At 35.4% G+C, this 19,589-nt stretch overlaps 2 protein-coding genes across 2 annotated transcripts; one reads left to right on the top strand and one right to left on the bottom strand.

Moving 5' to 3' along the window:
- Positions 1-5,646: 5,646 nt before the first annotated feature.
- Positions 5,647-10,129, bottom strand: LOC147500586 (Leucine-rich repeat protein kinase family protein). The gene is made up of 2 exons (XM_086562170.1): positions 7,701-10,129; positions 5,647-6,459 (listed from the first exon to the last, which is right to left on the bottom strand). Exons 1-2 carry the CDS (start codon positions 9,979-9,981, stop codon positions 5,954-5,956), a joined length of 2,787 nt encoding a protein of 928 aa, XP_086418296.1. The 5' UTR covers positions 9,982-10,129; the 3' UTR covers positions 5,647-5,953.
- A 4,807-nt stretch (positions 10,130-14,936) lies between these two features.
- Positions 14,937-19,569, top strand: LOC147500585 (uncharacterized). Its single transcript, XM_086559375.1, has 7 exons — positions 14,937-15,344; positions 15,773-15,878; positions 16,048-16,649; positions 17,196-17,301; positions 17,450-18,303; positions 19,050-19,148; positions 19,245-19,569. The coding sequence occupies exons 1-7, from the start codon at positions 14,973-14,975 to the stop codon at positions 19,305-19,307; spliced, it is 2,202 nt and encodes a 733-aa protein (XP_086415501.1). The 5' UTR covers positions 14,937-14,972; the 3' UTR covers positions 19,308-19,569.
- Positions 19,570-19,589: the final 20 nt, after the last annotated feature.

Genomic DNA, 19,589 nt, shown 5'->3' with positions numbered 1-19,589 from the left:
TTTTTAAATTCCACTGCTCTTGTTGTATATAAGTGATCTATAACATAGTTCCATTAACTATAAGATATCTTATACCACATATACTTCATAGTGGAAGGCCATGGATACAACTATACACAATTAATATTTGTACCAAAACGATGATGCTACAGATAATCAAAATAGTCCAAGTCGGAGCAGATTAATCCTTAACTTGTTCACTTGATTATTTGTTGCATGGGGAGATTTTTACAGCTTATGGTTACGAATATAATTCATTTTTATTACATCTTTATGGGTACGTACAATTTCTTAGTTCAATCCCATGGCACACTTAAGATCAGTAAATCAGTTTGTATTAGAGTCAATAAAGCTTTCAAACATTTAGCAGCTTATTGTTACTGCATTGGATCCTATCAATGAGTGTCGATCCTCAGTGTCACTCCTCGTTATGATAGTGTTAGTTAACATATACCACTTTACTTTTTAGTTTTTATATCAAATTTCTGTTTGCAATGTTGTCAACACACTTTTTCCAAGTTTCGCTGAAATTTTGTAATTACTTCACAAGTTTCATCGCATTGTTTGGAGGTAATGAAACCTTTCGAGTTTTTGCAAAGATTTATGCCCAAAAAAAAAGAGTGAAAATTGCTATATAATTTTTTTATTTTTTTATTTTTTTCTTGTCGAGTGATTTATCTTTAGTAGTCACTTTAGACGAGATCATAAAGCATAGCATGTATGTCCCAACTGCTGTCAAATTCGCGAACAGATTGAAAAAGATGAAAACAGCATTATGCCTTATCCCTTCTTTAGAATTATACACATTGTAGAATTGTGTGAACTTGAGTATATTAAAATTGATGGAATGAATCGCGGCCATATTATTATTCCTTCCAACCCTTCAGGAGACTTGAAAGTTGAAACTTTAGAACTTAATTGTAGCTTCTCCTTACCTTTATTGCCTTGCTAGTAATGGAAGGTGCTCATAAATCAAGTCCCCCTGAGTTGTAATATGAACTTTGAGATAATGTACATAATTTAGTACTAGTTGTTGAATTTCACAAGCAACATAATGGGGGCATGGCATACATATTATTAGAGTGGATATAAGGCTTTTACCATTTTAATAGTATTATTAGATTTATATCCAGTAATATGCATGGGATCCTTTTCGAGTGTATTGCATAGCACGTGCATTCAAAACCGTACTCTGTTTCTAATATTCACACAAATCATCTCTACACTATATGATAGCCGGATCTTTAGGAAGAAAATTTCTCAACCGAACTGTGTATTTGTAATCTCTCTATTTTATAATTTTAGAACCACCTCCCTTAATTATTCTAATCAGCTCCCTCCTTTTTAAACAATTTACCAAAAACTCTCTCACTTTATTGAAATTAGAATTAGCTTCATATTATTTAAAATAATTTAGAAAACCTCATTCACGTCACTCAAATTATATTCAACCCCTCCTAATGTTTTTATATTATTTTTTAGATTATAACTAAAATTCAAAAAATCATACTATCAGAGAGATGTTAGAGCGACAGGTTTAAAGATTTGAAAAAACACCGATGCGTAGCACGGTTTGCATACTCGTTAAACAAGATGTCATATCAAGATTATTTTCTATAGCTCGGAAAATAATCTTTTGTATTTATATTAATAACCCGTAACAAATTGAAGCATTTTGGAAGTGCCAACTGTGTGTTTCTCCTTAGTTTTACTTTTTATTTTCTAATTACTGTATAATCACCATCATAGTACTTTTGGTTTTGTATTGCATTTTGTATTTAATTCTTTTTATGAGGTTATAAAAACATAACAAATTGAAACCTTTTGCTAGTGCCAACTGTGTGTTTTTCTTTACTTTTACTTTTTTATTTTATGATTATTGTATAATCACCATCGTAGTATTTTTGGTTTTGTATTGCAATTTGTCTCTAAATCTTTTTATAGGGTTATCTGGCTCATTAATTAGTTATATTACATACTCTTCTAAACAGCTAGAACTTGATTCAATCAAAATGGAGTATGCAAATGCACAACTAGAGTGTAATATTGCGGCTGATGACTTGATGAGAGTGCTAGAATATTGGCTTAGAAGAAAATGTATTGTGTTTAATGGAGGGGTGCCAATGTCCCATAAAGTGGGGTGTAAATACCGCGACCCCAAACACCGTTAGCGAGCACTAAATGGGGACGAATGTTAGAAATATCGTAATAATGGACACCATGGTTGCTGCGAACACGAAATTGTCCGTGCCCCTGACTCTCAATGGTGCCTTCCCACCTTGTATTGTCATGTACAACTTCAACCATTTGATACATTCTATAATAGCGGTTTGCTGCTAGTATAGCAGTAGAACGTCGAGGTCTAAGATGGTTTCGGTGAACAATCTCTCTTAGCCTTCCAGAGTTATCTGGCTCCATCACGTCTTCATGAACAATAAGGTGTTGATCACCTTGCAATCCCCCTCCTGTACGTGCAATAACAACAACATTATGATGACCTCCGTTGTCTCCTACTACTAACTCCATTTCACTATTATCTATGTATATATCCACCAAGATCCAAATGATCAGCCATTACAATAAGTAAATTGATACTAGAAATTCCATGTGAGAAGTGTTTTTTGCAATAAGAAATATGAGGTACTTGTTGAAATAACAAGTGTAAAAGAAAAATTAGGTACTAACATTGAATGATGGTTGAAAGAATATATATTTGGAATATTTCTTAAATTAAGTGGTGGACTTACTTAACTCTAATTTGGAATGAACGAACCACATTTTTGTTGGTATCTTAGCTAGGGATTCCTCGTATGAAATGAAAAGAGAAGAGAAAAAAGGTAAAGATTGGAACGAATATGTTCCTTCCCCATATGAATATGAACTGACCAATGAGTAGCTCGAGGGCAAAATATGAAGCGGGCCAGACTATAAACGCAATGAAACAAATGCAACGCCTTGTAAAGGTTTAGTCTCAAATACAGTCAAGAAGGATTTAAGACTGCAAGTACTAGTAAATGATCGTCACAATTTTTTCGAGTTCGTCACATTTTATAATTGCAACTCTTTGACATTCATTTTTTGTCGGGAATTGTGTCGCATCATAGATGTCGGTAATAAAAATCGTTGCATTGTTATCCTCAATAGTTTTTTGAAGTTTGCTCGATGTACTTTAGCCATCAGAACTAGTAATTGTTCCAAATTTTTGCGGAAACTATCGCAAATAAATATTCTAATATCATATTGTCATATCTCAATTTCTTTTAACTGAAATTAAAACCTTTTTCATTATTAGTTTTTTTATTGTTTTTCGAATAGAAAAAAACATAATTGTAATAATTTTGAAAAGAACATGTCTTCAGTGCGCATGATGTATGGGTACGCAGGAATAAGGGCCTTTGGATCAGTACTTCTTTGTTGAAATACAAGTGGTATGAGAGTAGCAAGAACTTCAGCTCTAGAAGCAGGGCAACTGGAAGAAGCTAAGACACACCAATATCTAGAATTAATATGAATAGTAGTGTGAACAGAGAAGGAATCTCAGCATTTTGTTGTAGAGAAGAATACTTTTGAGTTGCTAGCAAGTATTGAAGATGTAGTAGACGAAGAGTCTATTGGGGGCGCAATTGATCAAGTGGTAGTTGTTCTAGAGACTCAGAAGCAAGTGGACAAGGAAGCTCAACACGCACATTCTCAAATGGGTGAACTCAAGGCTCGAGGGTGACAGGGTAGAAGATGAAAGAGAATTCACCCCGGATGTGTGTTGAACAAAAAGGAAGCGAGAAGACCAAGAGAACTAGTGGGTGGATGCAGTCCCATGTCTCACCACCAAACACTAGATATAAGCAGATAGAGTAGCTCCAATGCTACAGAGCTGATAGCTAAACTAGAGGAAGGAAGTGCCTCCTTTTTTTTTTTCTTAATACAAAAGTTAGCTCACTAAAATAAGTGTTTTAAAAGAGTGTTGTTCTTTCCTAAAACCTCAATAGTTGTGGGAGGGTAGTACCGCCCAGCTGGCTGAAGCTTCAGAGGAGATGCAGGTTCAAGTCCCCAGACTTGTAATTCTACTAAAAGTCATGACTAATTAAGACGCGGGAGCGGTAGCCTACTCCTTGGCTTATCTTGAGAAATGCCTGGTGGGCTGGCAGGACTCCGTGGTTACTAGGATCACTCAAAGAGCGATGAATACCACGTTAGCAAAACAAACTAACAATTTTATTATTGATAAGTCTGTTTTAAATAAGATCAGTTAAGATCAGTAACTTTTTGATGCTGGCGAGGTTCGAGTCCCAGATTTCTGGTTTCATCACCCAAAAATTTTACTGAATTTGCTAAATTAGCACAATTTTGTAGGAGAGATTGAGGGCATGTACTATTAAGATGGAAATAAGCTTATCATTACATTTTTTATCTTGTTAAATGTGTTAATCAAATGATTGCAAACATCTAAATTCGGTAACAGCAACTAGCAATGTATGGGGATGAGCGAAAATTTTGAACTGTGTGACTGCATATTGTAAATGTACACACCATGCCTGGTTAAATACTTCCACTACGCAATTATATTGTTTTTTTTTGGTGTGTTTTTAAGTTCACCACGACTTGTCGACTTGATCCCATGACCAAATTAGCCAATAGTCAACCACACTACCAACAGATCAACGGGTTGTGGTCATTATATTGTTTAATCCGATATATAATTGTGAAAATATATTTTTGTAAGCTGGCAGGAAAGATTTGCCTTTACAGTTCAGTTCTAGTCGAGGGAGGCGTGGATGGACGAATTTTGATATAGCAAATCACTTAACTCAACAAGATTACAGAAGGACGAGTTCCATAACAAAGATTTCTATTTATAATGTGACTTGTAAGCCGGTGGGAAAGAATTTTAATACCATAAATTAACTTACAAGATATTAGCAGGAAAGTTCTATGACAAAGATGTGCTCCCCACATTCTCAGGCCCTGGAATCATTTCACTAGTTTTTGAATATAATTAGAGAAGGATAAAGTGCAAAAAGGTCGCTGTGGGCATGTGGCTGCAACCACTACATGTGCAGCACTTTTCAATTCTTCGTAAAAGAATTTTGCTTTCAATACTCTCTATCCATTCTCATCCCATATAATAATGAGTTAAAAACTTTAGCTTCTAAAACACAAATAAATTAATAATGAACATCAGCGTACACATATGAAGGAGGAAAAAGGCATATAGGAGAAAAAGAAAGAAACAACCAGCTCAATGCCTACATCCATCTCATCATACCAACATATAACTACTCCATCAAAATAAAGTTTACAATCCTAATGACGCCATAATTTCTTAGTAGTGATCCAAATTACAGATTGGTACAGTAATTGATAGAACAAACCCGTTGACTTGTTAAAAGATTTATTTTTCCCCCACAATGTGTTATGGCATTGTAGATATTCTGGAGTCTTTAACTGAAGTTCTGGTTGTGGCACTGCGCTGCTACCTTACATGACAACACTATGAATTACGGATGCTTTCATTTCGATTGTGATGCATTCCAACTTCGCCCGACCTAAATCCATTTTGAAATATAAATATAATCCAATTTGCAATAGAATCTACAACTTTAAAAAGGGGCATATTCATACAGAGAAGAGATTAAAACAATAAATAAAAAGTCTAGAACCACAGTGAAAAGATGAGCTGAAGAAAAATATCAGCAAATCCCTCTTCTTTTTCTTTCATTTCATTCAACTTCATAACAAAGTCCGGCATCACAACCACTACCAATAACCTATCCCAAACATCAAGAAAATCATTCCATTTACATCAGGAAATCCACCTTCCACAAGACAAACAAAACGATCTACTACTTTAGAGCTTCAAATATACATATCATGAAAGAAAAGAAGAAGGCCATGTGAACGTCAAATAACGACAAATGAAAAAATCTTCTTTTGAAACTCTGTTATTGGTCCCTCGCTAACGGCCTGTTGAACCAAATGTGTCCATCTTTGTTGGTGGTATACTGGATTGCGTATTACCAAATGTCATTGTACCACCGAAGTCCATTGTTGAAGTTCCTTCATTTGCTTGCCATCTTTGTAAGGCTTGAGGAAGGCTCAACTGCAAATTGATGCCAATATCATCATCAACACCATCAGAAGGTTTCCACTGCTCTACCAGAGGACCCAAGACGTTAACTGCATGACCCATGTCAGGCCTTTGAGAAGGCTCCCGGGATGTGCAATGACCTGCAAGCTCAATTACTTTGCTGATGTTCTCAAATGTCTCATCGTCGGCCTCAAGCGTGGGATCGATAACCTTTCGGACATCGTTGTTGCTGACAATGAACCGACGAAACCATGTGACGAGATGAGATCTCTCCTCTGGCGCTGTCTCATCCAATGCTGGTCTTCCAGTAATTATCTCCATTAAAACAACGCCAAATGCATAAACATCAACTTTTGTAGTTACCCTTCCTGTCACTGCAGATGGAGATACAATGGATTCAACATGTGAGATTTGTTGATACAAAAGTACAGGTACAGCTATGAATCTATTGAAATAAATAAGTAACATACAAACCAAAAACACAGAACACTGGCAACCTCTGTGGACAAGATTTAAAATGAGAAAAAAGCCTCAATGAGATGTTGAATTCGAACAACATAGGCATTAAACTCCGTACAATGAGACACAAATTTTTAAAATTAAATTTACTATGGTAAATGGTTTTAGATAACTACAGACAATGTTCATATCATAGAATCTTTCAACCACAATGTTAACAGAATATAATATATAATGAAGTCATTAGACCAAGGGGGATTGAGCCTCGAGAAAGACAGCATGATAAAGAAGAGAAAATGAGAAAAAAGCCTCAATGAAATGTTGCATTCAGCACAACATAGGCATCAATTAAACACCGTACAATGAGCCACAAATTTAAAAAATTAAATTTACTATGTTTAAATGGTTTTAGATAACTACAGACAATGTTCACATCATAGAATCTTTCAACCACAATTTTAATAGAATATAATATATAATGAAGTCATTAGACCAAGGGGGATTGAGCCTCGAGAAAGACAACATGATAAAGAAGAGAAAATCAAAACAAAAGTCATAAGAAATGGTATAAAACTTCATTAGGTCTCTGAAACTTAAGTACCCATAATAGAAAAGACTAAATTCAGGAGCAAGATGATAAATAAAGCCAACAAAATTCCTTGCGCTAATTGTTGACAATGCAATCAATATTACTGCCTAAGTTACATTGACACAGGTATGTGTATGAGTGTATCCCTATTCAACACGGATGCAACACAGCGAAACATTAAAAATTGAGGTATATCACATACAATATGTGTGTGTGTCGTGTCCGACAACGATACATGGACAAGTAACCAACACGGATTATTTTTGAAATACGGCGTGTCCATTTACCATAGATTACTGCTAATTGTCACCAAATTAGAATGTTGTACTATAAATGATTCATTTAGTCATTATAAAAAATAGTCGGCACTTTGAGATAATTACTATACATGGAACAATCATTAAAAAAAAAATCAACGTGAATTGCACAAAGGTTACTAATGGTGCAAATATTTACATGACTTTCTATCTCCAACCACCATATGAAGATACTCATAGCTAGAAACAACAAGATCTCTATGGATGTAACTGCCAAAATATTTAGAAGAAATGGTGAGATAGTACTTACCAGCATATTCTGGTGCAAGATAGCCAAATGTACCCGCCAATCGTGTCTCAACAGAAAACTTCCCATCAGGAGCATTCTTTACGAGGCCAAAGTCAGCAACCTTGGCTCGCATATCATCACCGAGAAGTATATTAGATGGTTTTAAGTCTCTGTGGATGAAACTTGATTGTGCCAGACTGTGTAGGTATTCCACCCCTCTAGCTACGTCCAATGCAATGGTGACTCTCTGCTTCCATGTAAGAGGACTAGTACCTCTCTCACCCCATTCAAATAAATGCTGGCTCAAAGTTCCTTTTGGCATATACTCATACACCAAAAGTCTTTCATTTCCATTAGCACAAAAGCCCAGCAACGCAACTAAATGCCTATGTCTTACCTTCGTAAGAACAGCAATTTCGGATTGGAACTCTTTCAACCCCTTTGTACCCATTACATTAGATTCCATTCTCTTGACGGCAATTCGAGTCCCATCGTGAAGAACCCCCTTGTACACAATTCCAAATCCTCCTCTACCCAAAATGTTCTCTTCACTGAAGTTGTTTGTCACTTGCCGAAGAACATGAATTGGAATGACAACATTTCCACCTTCAAAGAATTGGATATCACTGTAATCATCACTGCTTTGACTGGTCAGTTCATACCCAACACCACCAAACCCATTAATACCTCCACTAGTGGAACCATTGTTTGATGCTTCTTCCTTGCCACTTGGTGGAGGAATTGGTACCCGCCCAAATTTCTTAGGTTGTTTCCTTGTGTAATATTTGTAAGAAACCATGAGGACAATGGCAATAAAAACCAGAACTCCAATAACTGTACCAGCAATTACACCAGGGTTCATACCTCCCGACTGACGTCCAGAAGAACCTCCAGAGGAATTTCCAGTGGATCCGGAACTAGACTTCCCTCCATTCCCAGTGCCACCTCCAGCAGGTGTACCACTACCCAAAAGGAGATTACCTGATGTTTTAACATTCACTTTTGGAGGAAAACTCGGTATCTTTCCTGTAAGATTATTGTTCGAGACATCTAATACTTGGAGCTGTGGAAGCGCAATCAATCCATCTGGTATACTACCAGTAAGATTATTATCATTCAATAACAAATTTCTCAAAGAAGCAAGATCTCCATAAGCCGGAGATATAGTACCCACAAAATGCTGCTTTGAGAAATTAATAACAGTCACATTCTTTCCCTGTGAATCACAAGTAATAAAAGTCCAACCATGGCATGCATCATTTCCTGGCCAAGATTGTGCCAAATTCATCGGGTAACCCATAGCACCAGCAATATCAAGCAATGTCGTCACTTGAGGGTCACAAGGACCGGGTTTTGGGTTACAGAAATTGTTAATAGTCCCAATCGTGACTGTAACACCATTTCCAAACTCAGGGTAAGGTCCTTGTAAATTATTGTTATCTAACGACACATTACGCAATTGAAGCATGGACATTAATGAAGGTGGTACCATACCAGTAAGTTGATTATCTCTTAGTTGAAGATCAAACAAATTCACACATTTCGATAAATCAGGAATAGGACCAGTAAATGAATTTTTCTGAAGCCATACCTGGGATAACTGTGCCATTGTCCCAAGCAAATCAAGCCCACCAGAAAGACCCGACATTTGATTATTAAGCCATAAGTTCTGAACCCCAGTCCCATTAAAGCTGCTAGGTAAAACACCAGTGAGATTGTTATATGAAAGTCTTACAGATTGCAAGCTTAAAAATTTCCCAAAGATATCTGGCAATGAACCCATCATGTTCACATTACTAGCTGACAAATTCACTAAACCTTCAGATTGAATCAAATCTTGAGGAAATACCCAAGGACTCAAGTTTATATTTAAACTTAGACTCAATGCCTGAAGAGTAGTTAACCCAGAAAAACAAGAAGCTGGCACAGAAGTGAAGTTATTACTGTCCAAAAACAGTTGTTGAAGATTGGACAAGTTAGCAAAAGAAGGAAGTGGACCTGAAAAATGGTTTCTTTGAAGAGCTAAAGTTTGAAGATTGGTAAGTTGGTTAAGATCTGTAGGTAATGAACCTTGTAAAGACTGTGAAGAAAGATCAATGGACGTAACTCTACTTGAAGAATCACAACGAACACCCGACCAACCATTACATGGATTTGTTCCTGCTTTCCAAGTTGATGGTGTTGGTGAAATGGCTTGAGAAAACTCTGCCATGATTGAAGAATCATCTGCATGAGTGAATGTGTAGCTAAAGATGGCGATAATGAAGATGGATAAGAGAAGTGGGTTTTGAGGCTCTCTCATTTTTGGAAACAAAGATGCGTGTTTTTTAATGTTAATGAAGAAGTAGTGTTAAGTTGCGTGAAGTGAAAAAGTGTACTGTGTTTGAGTTGTTTGGTAGTGAAGCGCGTGGGGTGAGCTGGTATTATAGATACACAGATGGGGATAGTGCTGGAAAACTGGATTATTGAAACAAAGTGGATTGACTTATTAATTGTTATAAAATTTTAGAACATGGTTTTTTTGTATAAGAAAGATTCGAGTTTTGAATTAGGTTGGTTTGTGGTTGACTATAGTTATAAAAATCTTTAGACAACTGATTGATGGTAACATGAACCGGTGGTTTGAACTTTGAACATGAATTTGGCCTGGTCCAATCCGGCTCACAAAACCGGTTCTTGTAACAATGGTATCGATCTATTTTTGATAGTTCTATCTCTTCAATTTAGGAAGTGTTCTAGGAAGTTCACGGGTCATGACTAATTAAGAAAAAGTAGGAAATAAAATAGGAAATAAATATTTAACTTTATCCTTAGATATATATTATAGTTATATATCATCACCGATCTATTTTTTTGGAGCATTTCCAGACTCTAGTTTTTTCTAAACTCTATTACTAATTATAAAAAATTTATATAAATAAGAAAACAATCCCATCTAAAGTTTCATCCGAATTTTACCAAGTCTCTAACTTTTCCTAAACACTAGCTAATTACGAAAAAACAACCCCATCTAGTGGGGAACAATAGGAGTCCCGTTATTCCCTGACAATGAGTAGACATAAACTTTTGTAGTTAGTCTTCCAGTAGATGCAAAATATAATCAACATTAAACATCATACAATATACAATATACCACAAGTTATAAAAACATAGTTCACTATGCATTCAATGGATTTAACTAACATATCTTCAACAATATCTACTATATCACAAATCATACCAAAATATTCCGGAGCTTGGTAACCAATGGCATCGACCATCTAACTAGGCCAAAATCACCGACCTCCACTTTCAAATTGTTGTTAAGGAAAATGTTAAAAGATTTTAAGTCTATGTGAATAAATGTTTGTTGCGCCAGTCTATGCAGATAAACAACTCATTTGATGTCAATCTATGTAGATAATCGACCTATGTGGCCACATCTAAAAATATGTTCAGTCTTTGTTTCCATCTAACTAGAGCTATACCATTTTATCTTTATTTAAATAGAGAATGATTTAAATCACCCTTCGCCATATATTTACAAACCAATTACCGTTCATCTCCTTTAGTGAATGTTATAAACAACATTATATATATACTTTATAAATACTATGTAATATTAGTTTGGTATTTCTACCCAAGGAAAAGTGAATGTTATGATGAAATTCATGTTAATGTTAAGATGATATAAATTATTATTATTCTTATAATGTTAAGAAACAAAAATGTTATGTAATGAGAGCTACACCATTTTCTCTATATTCATATATATAGAGATTGATTTAAATCACCCTTCGCCATATATTATATTCATAAACCAATTACCGTTCATCTATTCCAATAAATATTATAAACTAACGTTATATATATATACTTTATAAAATTGATGTTAAAAAGTGATCAGTGTTAGGATGAAATTCGTGTTAATGTTAAGATGATATAAGATATTATTTTTTTTATAATGTTAAGAAAGAAAATGGCTGTAATACTTTTTCATATTAATATTTATCAAAATTATACTTTTATATATACACACTTTTACATGTAGTAACTAAACTCAAAACTGGTATATAATAAAGTGATGTACTACAAAAAAGAGCCATTAAATAATTTATGAAAAACAACCCATGTCAATTAATGAAAATAGTTGTATTTAAAGGAAAATTCATGTGATCAGTTTATTTGTTGTTTAAAAATATTTAATTTTAAACCTCTTAGGAAAAGATGATGGGGACTCTCCTATATGTTTTCAGAGTTGATTTTTCGAACCGGGTTGGCTCATAACAAATCGATTATTAAAATTATAGATCTAGAATTTTATAAATTATATTATCCAACAGTCATAACAATTGTAAATCGTGCGAGCACTATATAAAATCTTAAACGAGTCACTAGTTCACTACTCTCTCAATCTCTTCTCAAACAGAATATTGAAACTTATATTTTTTTTATCTATAAATAAAATACGAACATATTTTCAATCTCCTACTTTCTCTTCATTAGGTAAACCGATCTAGTAAATTGGGATTTTTATTTATGTTATTTTCAATTGTTATAAAGAATTTTTTTTATTAATTTTAATCTCTCTTGAACACTTGAACTCGCTTAACATTTAAAACCGTCTAGTTTATTTTTGGTGTTTGTTACTGCCGGACCCCATATTGTGTTGGGTAGACCCCAAAAACAAAAACAATTATTACAAATGTGTCGTTGGCCCCAAAAGTTGTTTTGTGTTAGGCACCTCCCAAATCAAAGTGAATTTGACTTGTTGTAACATTTTCAGCCTTTCTCTTATATTATTTTCTCTTCCACCATAAAAAATCTTAAACTCTTAAACCCCAAAGAAAACTATATCCTAACACTAACACTAAACACTAAACACTAATAGAAAAGCCCAACCCCATTTTAGAACATGAAGATGAAAAAGAAAATGTAATGCATCATGACCCCATTCAAAAAGAAAATGTAGAACAAGTTCCAAATGACCTCATTCAAGAAGAAAATGTAGCACAAGTTCAAAGTGAATAAAATAGAAAAATGGATGATGATGCATTTAATAATAATAAGGTAAATCTAAATTAAACGTAATTATGCATGTAGTAATTATACATGTATTAATTATGCATGTAGTAATTATTCATGTGTACAGTGATGTATAGGACGGAAAGAGAAAATTCGAAGTCTCAAACGACCCGGCTAGGTCGTTCGTATTGCACATCAAACGGTCTGGTCACACCGTCTGGACTGAGTCCAAAACGATGTGGCCATGTCATTTGGGATTTGGACTTAGAAAAAAAAAACTTACTGGTGTGGTCACACCGTTTGGACTAAGTCCCAAACGATTTGGCCACACCGTTTGGACTGACCGTTTGGGACTCAGTCCAAACGGTGTGTCCATGTCGTTTGAGATTTGAACTTTGAAAAAATATGGAATTATGTTTTTTGGAATCTCTAATGGTGAGTCCATGTCGTTTTATGATTTGAACATAGAAAAACACAAACAGTGGTAAACAGTGTGTTTGTGGCATTTGGTACTTAAGCCAAACATCAATTAACAATTGTTCTTCATTTAGGATCCTTCGGTGTGTTTCGAGAACTCTGGAAACTCGAATGACGTGGATGATGTTCAACCACTTTCAATGGATATAACATAAATATTTACTACGGAAGAGATACATAGTATGCATTGTTTTCACTTGTTTTTATTTTCTAAATGAAATTATATTAGTTTATCGATTGTTGTTTTCTTTCATATCTTTAGGTATTTCATACACATAATGACGTAATTGGTTGGGCAACTGCTCGGGGAAAACAATGTAATGTGGTTGTGATAATTGGGAAGTCGCATAATACTAACGGAAACCGAGTTCGGGCGTATATCCATAACATAATTCAAATTGAAAACAATCAAAACATATAGTAAGCTCAGGGACCTTAGAAAAAGTTGAGACGTCCAACTATAAAGCTTATTAGTGTAACGTCTCGAGATAAAAAACTTAGTATAACGTCTCGAGATAAAAGAACAGTAACTCAACTTAGCTCTCAAAATTAGTACAAGGTCATTTCTCAACATATATACCAATCTTGAACCATTCATTCCATTAACATCCACAATGACAACGAAATTAAAGCTGAAAACAATCGGAACCAAGTTAAAATACAAATTAATTAGCATAAAAACAATTTGAATGCATCACAACAACAAATTCCACGTGATTCTAACTAAATGAAACACCACTTAAATACTTTAGAGAACTAAACTCAATACATAAAATTCAGAAACTGGGTCTTGTCCAAGCTAGATGATTCTTTGAGCAAAACCAAATATTCCAGACACTAAATATGCACAAAACAACTACATAATTACAATCATATGAAGCAGAAACAAGTAGCTCAAAACATATAACAAAATGGGTGTCTAGAATTCAAAATAATTGAATCAAACATAACATTATAAAAAGCATTCATAAGGCAGTAATAATCTCCATTAATTTGCTTTATACCACGCATAAGCATTCATAAGGCAGTAATAATCTCCATTAATTTGTTTTATGTAAGTGGCGGACATAAACACATTATGGTAGTTGAATTGAATCAAACATAACATTATATAAAAAAAATAAAAAATAGAAAGATAGAACAATTACTTGAAACAGGGCAATATAAGTATTATAGTTTCAAAGACACCAACAACTTAAAAACCAAAAATGGATATTGAAATCCGTCTATAAATATCTGTACTCGTTTCTTTCCTTTCTCTGTGCTTGAGTGCTTGGGTAGTTGAGACTCTGTTTTTTGTCTAAACAAGAAAGATTATTAAGAGAGTTTAATTAAGACTTAAGAGAGTGTTTGAAGAGAAGGGATGATTCCGTACTTTAGTTAGAGACTTATGTGTCTCTGTTAAAAAAAAATCGAGATTGAGAGTTTGTTTTTGTGGGTTTTTGGTCGAGCAGAAATCACGAAATCGAGGGTTTGAAAGACGGAGTGTGGTTGTCGGTTTCTCGGTTTCTTGGGTATTTGGTTGGGGGGTGTATGATTCGAAGTTGTGCCCAACACAATGGGATCCGGCCGTAACAGGACTCTTATTTTTTAACCGGACGAGTCATAAAACCCATGGGTTGAAAGGCCTTGGATACACAACTAACACAACTAGTCGTCTAGTCCATTCAAACTTTAGCCCCGACCCATTTCCTTTTGGCGCCAAAATGAGTGCCTTTCCCTCCATTTTCTATAACATTTACCGCCATAAACACACTCCTCTCTCTCTATCTCATTCAAACCAAGCAAGAAGAAGAAGAAGAAAACGAGACAATGGAAACAAAGGTAATAAAATCAAACAAAAGAAAACAGTACACATCACCCACCGACCCCTTTGAAAGAATCTACACTCGAAGAAGGAAAAGTTATACTTCTTCTGTTAGAAATCTCCATGCAAGAAGAGTTTTCCCACCTGCTGAAGTGAAGGGAAGTATAGTAGAAGCTAAGTTTGATAAAAAGAAGGATAAAGCTGGTGTGGGGTTTTCAGATAAAGGTCAGAAAAACAGTGTAATGGGGACTGAGGGTTTATGCGAAGTGGCTTCTCAAAATACACCACCAGATAATGAACTGTTCGGTAGATCAGAGCAGAATACAGGGATTGATCGTGTTTCGGAGGGCTTGTTAAAAGGCGAAAGGGCTAAATCGGTTTGTGTTATTTAGTTTTCGAGTTTTTTTTATTGAGTAGCTTGGATTGCAAATGTAGCTGTTAAAATTTAAATTAGAAATATTGAAGAGTTGAAAACATTGAAAATGTACTAAACCACTAAACCAATTTTTGTACATTAAAAGAATGAACTGTTTCGTCATCACAATAATCTGTAATCTGAATTTTATCGATACTGTATAATTTAGTAGATATTGATATGAGTGTGTTGCAAACAATAGACCATACGAACTGTGGAAATTTGAGTTCAGGAAGTAGTATTTGGCTAGAGTTCATATTTTTCTAAGCCATATGACTCACTTTTTGGACTAGTACATCAGAAAATTTTATGTAGACTGTGTCGTGTGTCTTTATGTACACTTTTCACATCAGCTTTCCTTACACAATCTCGCAAATTTGTATATGGCAGGGTGATGTTATTACTCATTCGCGGTCGAAGTTATTTAAGAATCCAAGTTCTTTTAGCTACAGAAGATTGTTGCCATACCTTATGGATCTCGCGAAGAATAACCCTAGTAAGTTTTATGGCTCCTAAATCTAAATATCAATATGAACAAGATACATAGCAATTAGCTTATTTCAATTCCTTTAGTAACATTGGAGTATTTTGATAATGTATTATATGTTTTTAGAAGTTTTTTGTATGATCAGAAGTAATAATCTTAAGAATTCAATTGCTTACAGATGCTTTGGGAGTAAATCAATGTGGAACAGTTGCCAATTCTGTGGAAGAAATGCCTCCTCCTTCTTTGTTGGTGTCTCAAGATGGCCTAATAGACAGTGTTAACAAAGATAATGGACATCCTTTTAATGATTCAGGTGCTTTTCCTATTGGCACGTCGAATGAAGAAAGCTCATATCTGTTATTTCCTGAACACCCTTCTAGAGAATTGCCCGCTCAAAAGCCTTGTGAAGCCTCAACTGTTTCTACAGTTAATGGTTCTATGCCCACAAATCTACCACTCCATTTGGATTGTGAAAGCGTGTCACAGATTTCACAAGATACGTCCAATCCTGCTCATGATGCTCCTTTTGTTCAACCTTCATTACTAACTGAGGGTGTTGGGCTTGATAATGATAAGGTTGAGTTCACTGTAGAATCCTGTCAGGGGGATGAAGGACTTCAGTTGCCACCTCCACATGGTGGTGTATCTCTTAAACCAGAGCAGGGCAGAATCAGGCATGGTGCTCTTGGCAGACGATTGAACAACAGAAGTGCTAATGACAAAGACAGCTGCACTGGTGAAGGTGAAAGAGATAGGCGTTTGAGCCCAAAGGCTAAAATGGTGAGTTAAACCTACCGACTAATATGAGCTTCAGATGTTACTCTTGTTTCTATTGTTACTATACATTCTGTTCTATATATCTATTTGAGGTTCATCTCATAGTAATAAACTAATGATTACATATGGATTCCAATTTCTCTTTCTTGCTAATAAGTAAAAATAATATGTTGAGGGATTGTTATATTATTGATTACTTTGGGGCCGGGGCTATTGCTTTTTGTGTATTTTTGAGTGATACCCTATTTTGAAATTGTTGTAAGTTTGGAAATAGAAACCATATGGTGGCAGACATATACAAACACTTTGGAATAACTATTCCACTTAATATAAGCATTGCTAGGGTATAAGATTTAAGACAGCGAAAACTTGATTCATGTTATCATTGTAATTGTAATTGTTAGTTTTTTGTATCCTGTATTAATCATTTTTTATGAAATTGAAGTTCCGTTCATAAGATTTCACTTGCACACTTGCTTTTATCTGTCATTCTTGGGTTTTGTTTGCAATAAACTATTTATACTAGATTCTGAATGTGGAATATTATAGGGATTTCTTGTTCCTTGTTCGCGGTCGAAGCTATATAAGACTCCAAATTCTTTCAGCTACAGAAGATTGTTGCCATTTCTGAAGGATATTACGGAGAATGATTCAAGTAAGTGACTTATCGCCCCTTCGCATCAAACAAATAGATATTTATATGATGTCATTGGCTGACTTGATCCTGTTTTCTGCATCAGCAAACATGTTTATTACGCGGTTATTGGTTTAATAGAGTACGAGTCTTTCTTGTAACTTTGCAGATTCCCAGGAATCCCGTCCATGCCAAAAAGTTGACGAGTTCTTGGAAGAGATCCCCTCCTTCTCTTTGGTGGCATCTCAAACGATTTCTAAAGATGGACTTAACCAAGAAGTTCTGAGCAAAGGACATCCTCTTGGTAGTCTAGATGCTTCTCCAAATTTAAACCCAACCGAAATGACTTCATCTAACGTTGATTGCTCAAATCTGGAATCTAGTGAACACCCTCTCGCTGAGTCACCCATTCAAAATTCTCCTCAGTCTTCTATTCTTTCAACATTTAGTAGCTCGATGATCACAAATCCATCACACACATATCAAGAAAGTGGATCACAAGTACATCAAGGGATGCTTGATGGTTCCAAAACTACCAAGCCAGCTCATGATGCCATTTGTATTGTTCAGAAAACAAACCACCAACTCAAGTCATCTTCTCTTGTCATTTCGACCTCAGTAAACGAGGGTGCAACCAAGGATCCAAATCCTTTGCCTGAAGTTGTAAAAGACTGCTTTGTCCATTCTCCAAAATCTGGGACAGATTTTAAGTCTCCTGAAAAATTGAGCCTGAATCGTGAGCCATTCAACATTGAACCACTTTCTCCTATAGATAAGCTTGCATGTGGTCCATCAATGGGGATACTCAAGAGATGTCCACAGGGATGCAGAGGGATTTGCAGTTGTCTCAAGTGTGCTTCATTCCGTCTCCATGCAGAAAGGGCATTTGAGTTCTCGAGAAACCAGATGCAAGATGCTCGAGAAGTGGCCTTGGAGCTAATGAAGGAACTGTCGTGCATTCGCAGTCTATTAGAAAAATCTGTTGATGGCGCTGATGGTCGTGCCATGGTTGAAGTGGCTCAGGTATACATAAATTTGTTCAGAAAAAACACCTCAATTTTTTTCCTGATCTTACTACCTTCCTGGTCTTTTGTCATTCTTTTGAATTTCCCATGTCTATGCTGTTTCTAGGAAGTCTGCAAAGAAACAAATGCGGTGTAGAATTCTCACTTAGTTATGAAAATTTGAAAATCATTCTGTGCAGCTGTGCTATGTTTACGCTAGATCATTAGAAGAAGTATATCACGTTTTTATCTTTTCAATGACTTAACTACTTTAAATTGAAGTCTCGACTTCAATTAGGGGATTAAAGGAAATTTCTGTGATAAGTATGAATGGTGGTGTTGCTAACATGTATCTGCAAAGTTAAACTGCAGTACAAAACAATGTTCTATAATCAGTGAATAAGTTGGAAAAAAAGTGTCAATGGGAGCAGTATGAAGTTTTTGATGTCTTGGTCTGTAGCATTCTGATGGCTCATCTGTGTACGAGCTGACACAGATATCATTTTATGTGGCACATGTTGCTCTACGCCCTTGTCCTATTTACTTGGAATTTTTTTATGAACAAGTCTATTGTAAGGGTTCTCTATAAACACTTGATTTATCCAGGAAAAGTACCCAACTGAGATACTACTTAACGTACCTATTGGTGGTCATATGCACCATATGTCAAAGGATGTGTGTTATCTTAAAAATAGTTGTAGAAGTGCAGTAGGATTAGCTGAAAGTTGGCCTCCATTTTTACCTTTTTAGTAAATAACATTGCAGGTAAAAGTAGCATGCCAGAAGGCTTTAAGAGCAGAGGACTTGGCAAAGAGCCGTCTAAGGGAAATGAACGAAGAACTCAACATTCACTGTAAAGCCCCAGTAAGTCTGTTGGCTGTTAAAGTGTTATTTTGTTGCCTCAGAATAGCTGGAACATTGTAGTGCTCGTTACTGACTGTTTCCTTTGGCTTCCACCAGTGCTTGCAGAGGCCAGGAGTGAAGTTTGCTGATCCAAATGAACAAGAGTTGCTAAGCAAATAGCTCGATCGATGTATGTGAAACACATAAAACTGCTAAGAATGCAAACGATGTATCACGAGAGTTTATGTATAATTTTGTTGGCTGCCCAAGTTGTCCTGTCCATGATCATCATGAGGGCCTAAAGATGTGGAATACAGCATTAGCCAAAGGATGCCTTCGCTAATTGAGTTCCATAATAGGCTACACTCCGACGCTGTGTAGTCTTTGTGTTGTTGTTATATTATATACAGACTCATCTGAAGTTAAAGATTCTATTCTCTCTCGCTTTTGTTTAATCAGTGC

Source organism: Coptis chinensis, chromosome 5 (assembly GCF_015680905.1).
Source record: "Coptis chinensis isolate HL-2020 chromosome 5, ASM1568090v1, whole genome shotgun sequence".
Lineage (NCBI taxonomy): Eukaryota > Viridiplantae > Streptophyta > Magnoliopsida > Ranunculales > Ranunculaceae > Coptis > Coptis chinensis.
The sequence above is the reverse complement of the archived record's forward strand: the minus strand, read 5'-3'. Positions and strand labels throughout refer to the sequence as shown.

Excerpts from the sequence above, each read along its gene's own strand:
- LOC147500585 (XM_086559375.1), top strand. The coding sequence starts at position 14,973 with ATGGAAACAAAGGTAATAAAATCAAACAAAAGAAAACAGTACACATCA. Across the intron at positions 16,650-17,195 it reads TGAGCCCAAAGGCTAAAATG|GGATTTCTTGTTCCTTGTTC; the intron begins GTGAGTTAAACC and ends GGAATATTATAG. Across the intron at positions 19,149-19,244 it reads ACATTCACTGTAAAGCCCCA|TGCTTGCAGAGGCCAGGAGT; the intron begins GTAAGTCTGTTG and ends GGCTTCCACCAG.
- LOC147500586 (XM_086562170.1), bottom strand. The coding sequence starts at position 9,981 with ATGAGAGAGCCTCAAAACCCACTTCTCTTATCCATCTTCATTATCGCC. Across the intron at positions 6,460-7,700 it reads TCTTGCACCAGAATATGCTG|TGACAGGAAGGGTAACTACA; the intron begins GTAAGTACTATC and ends CTCCATCTGCAG.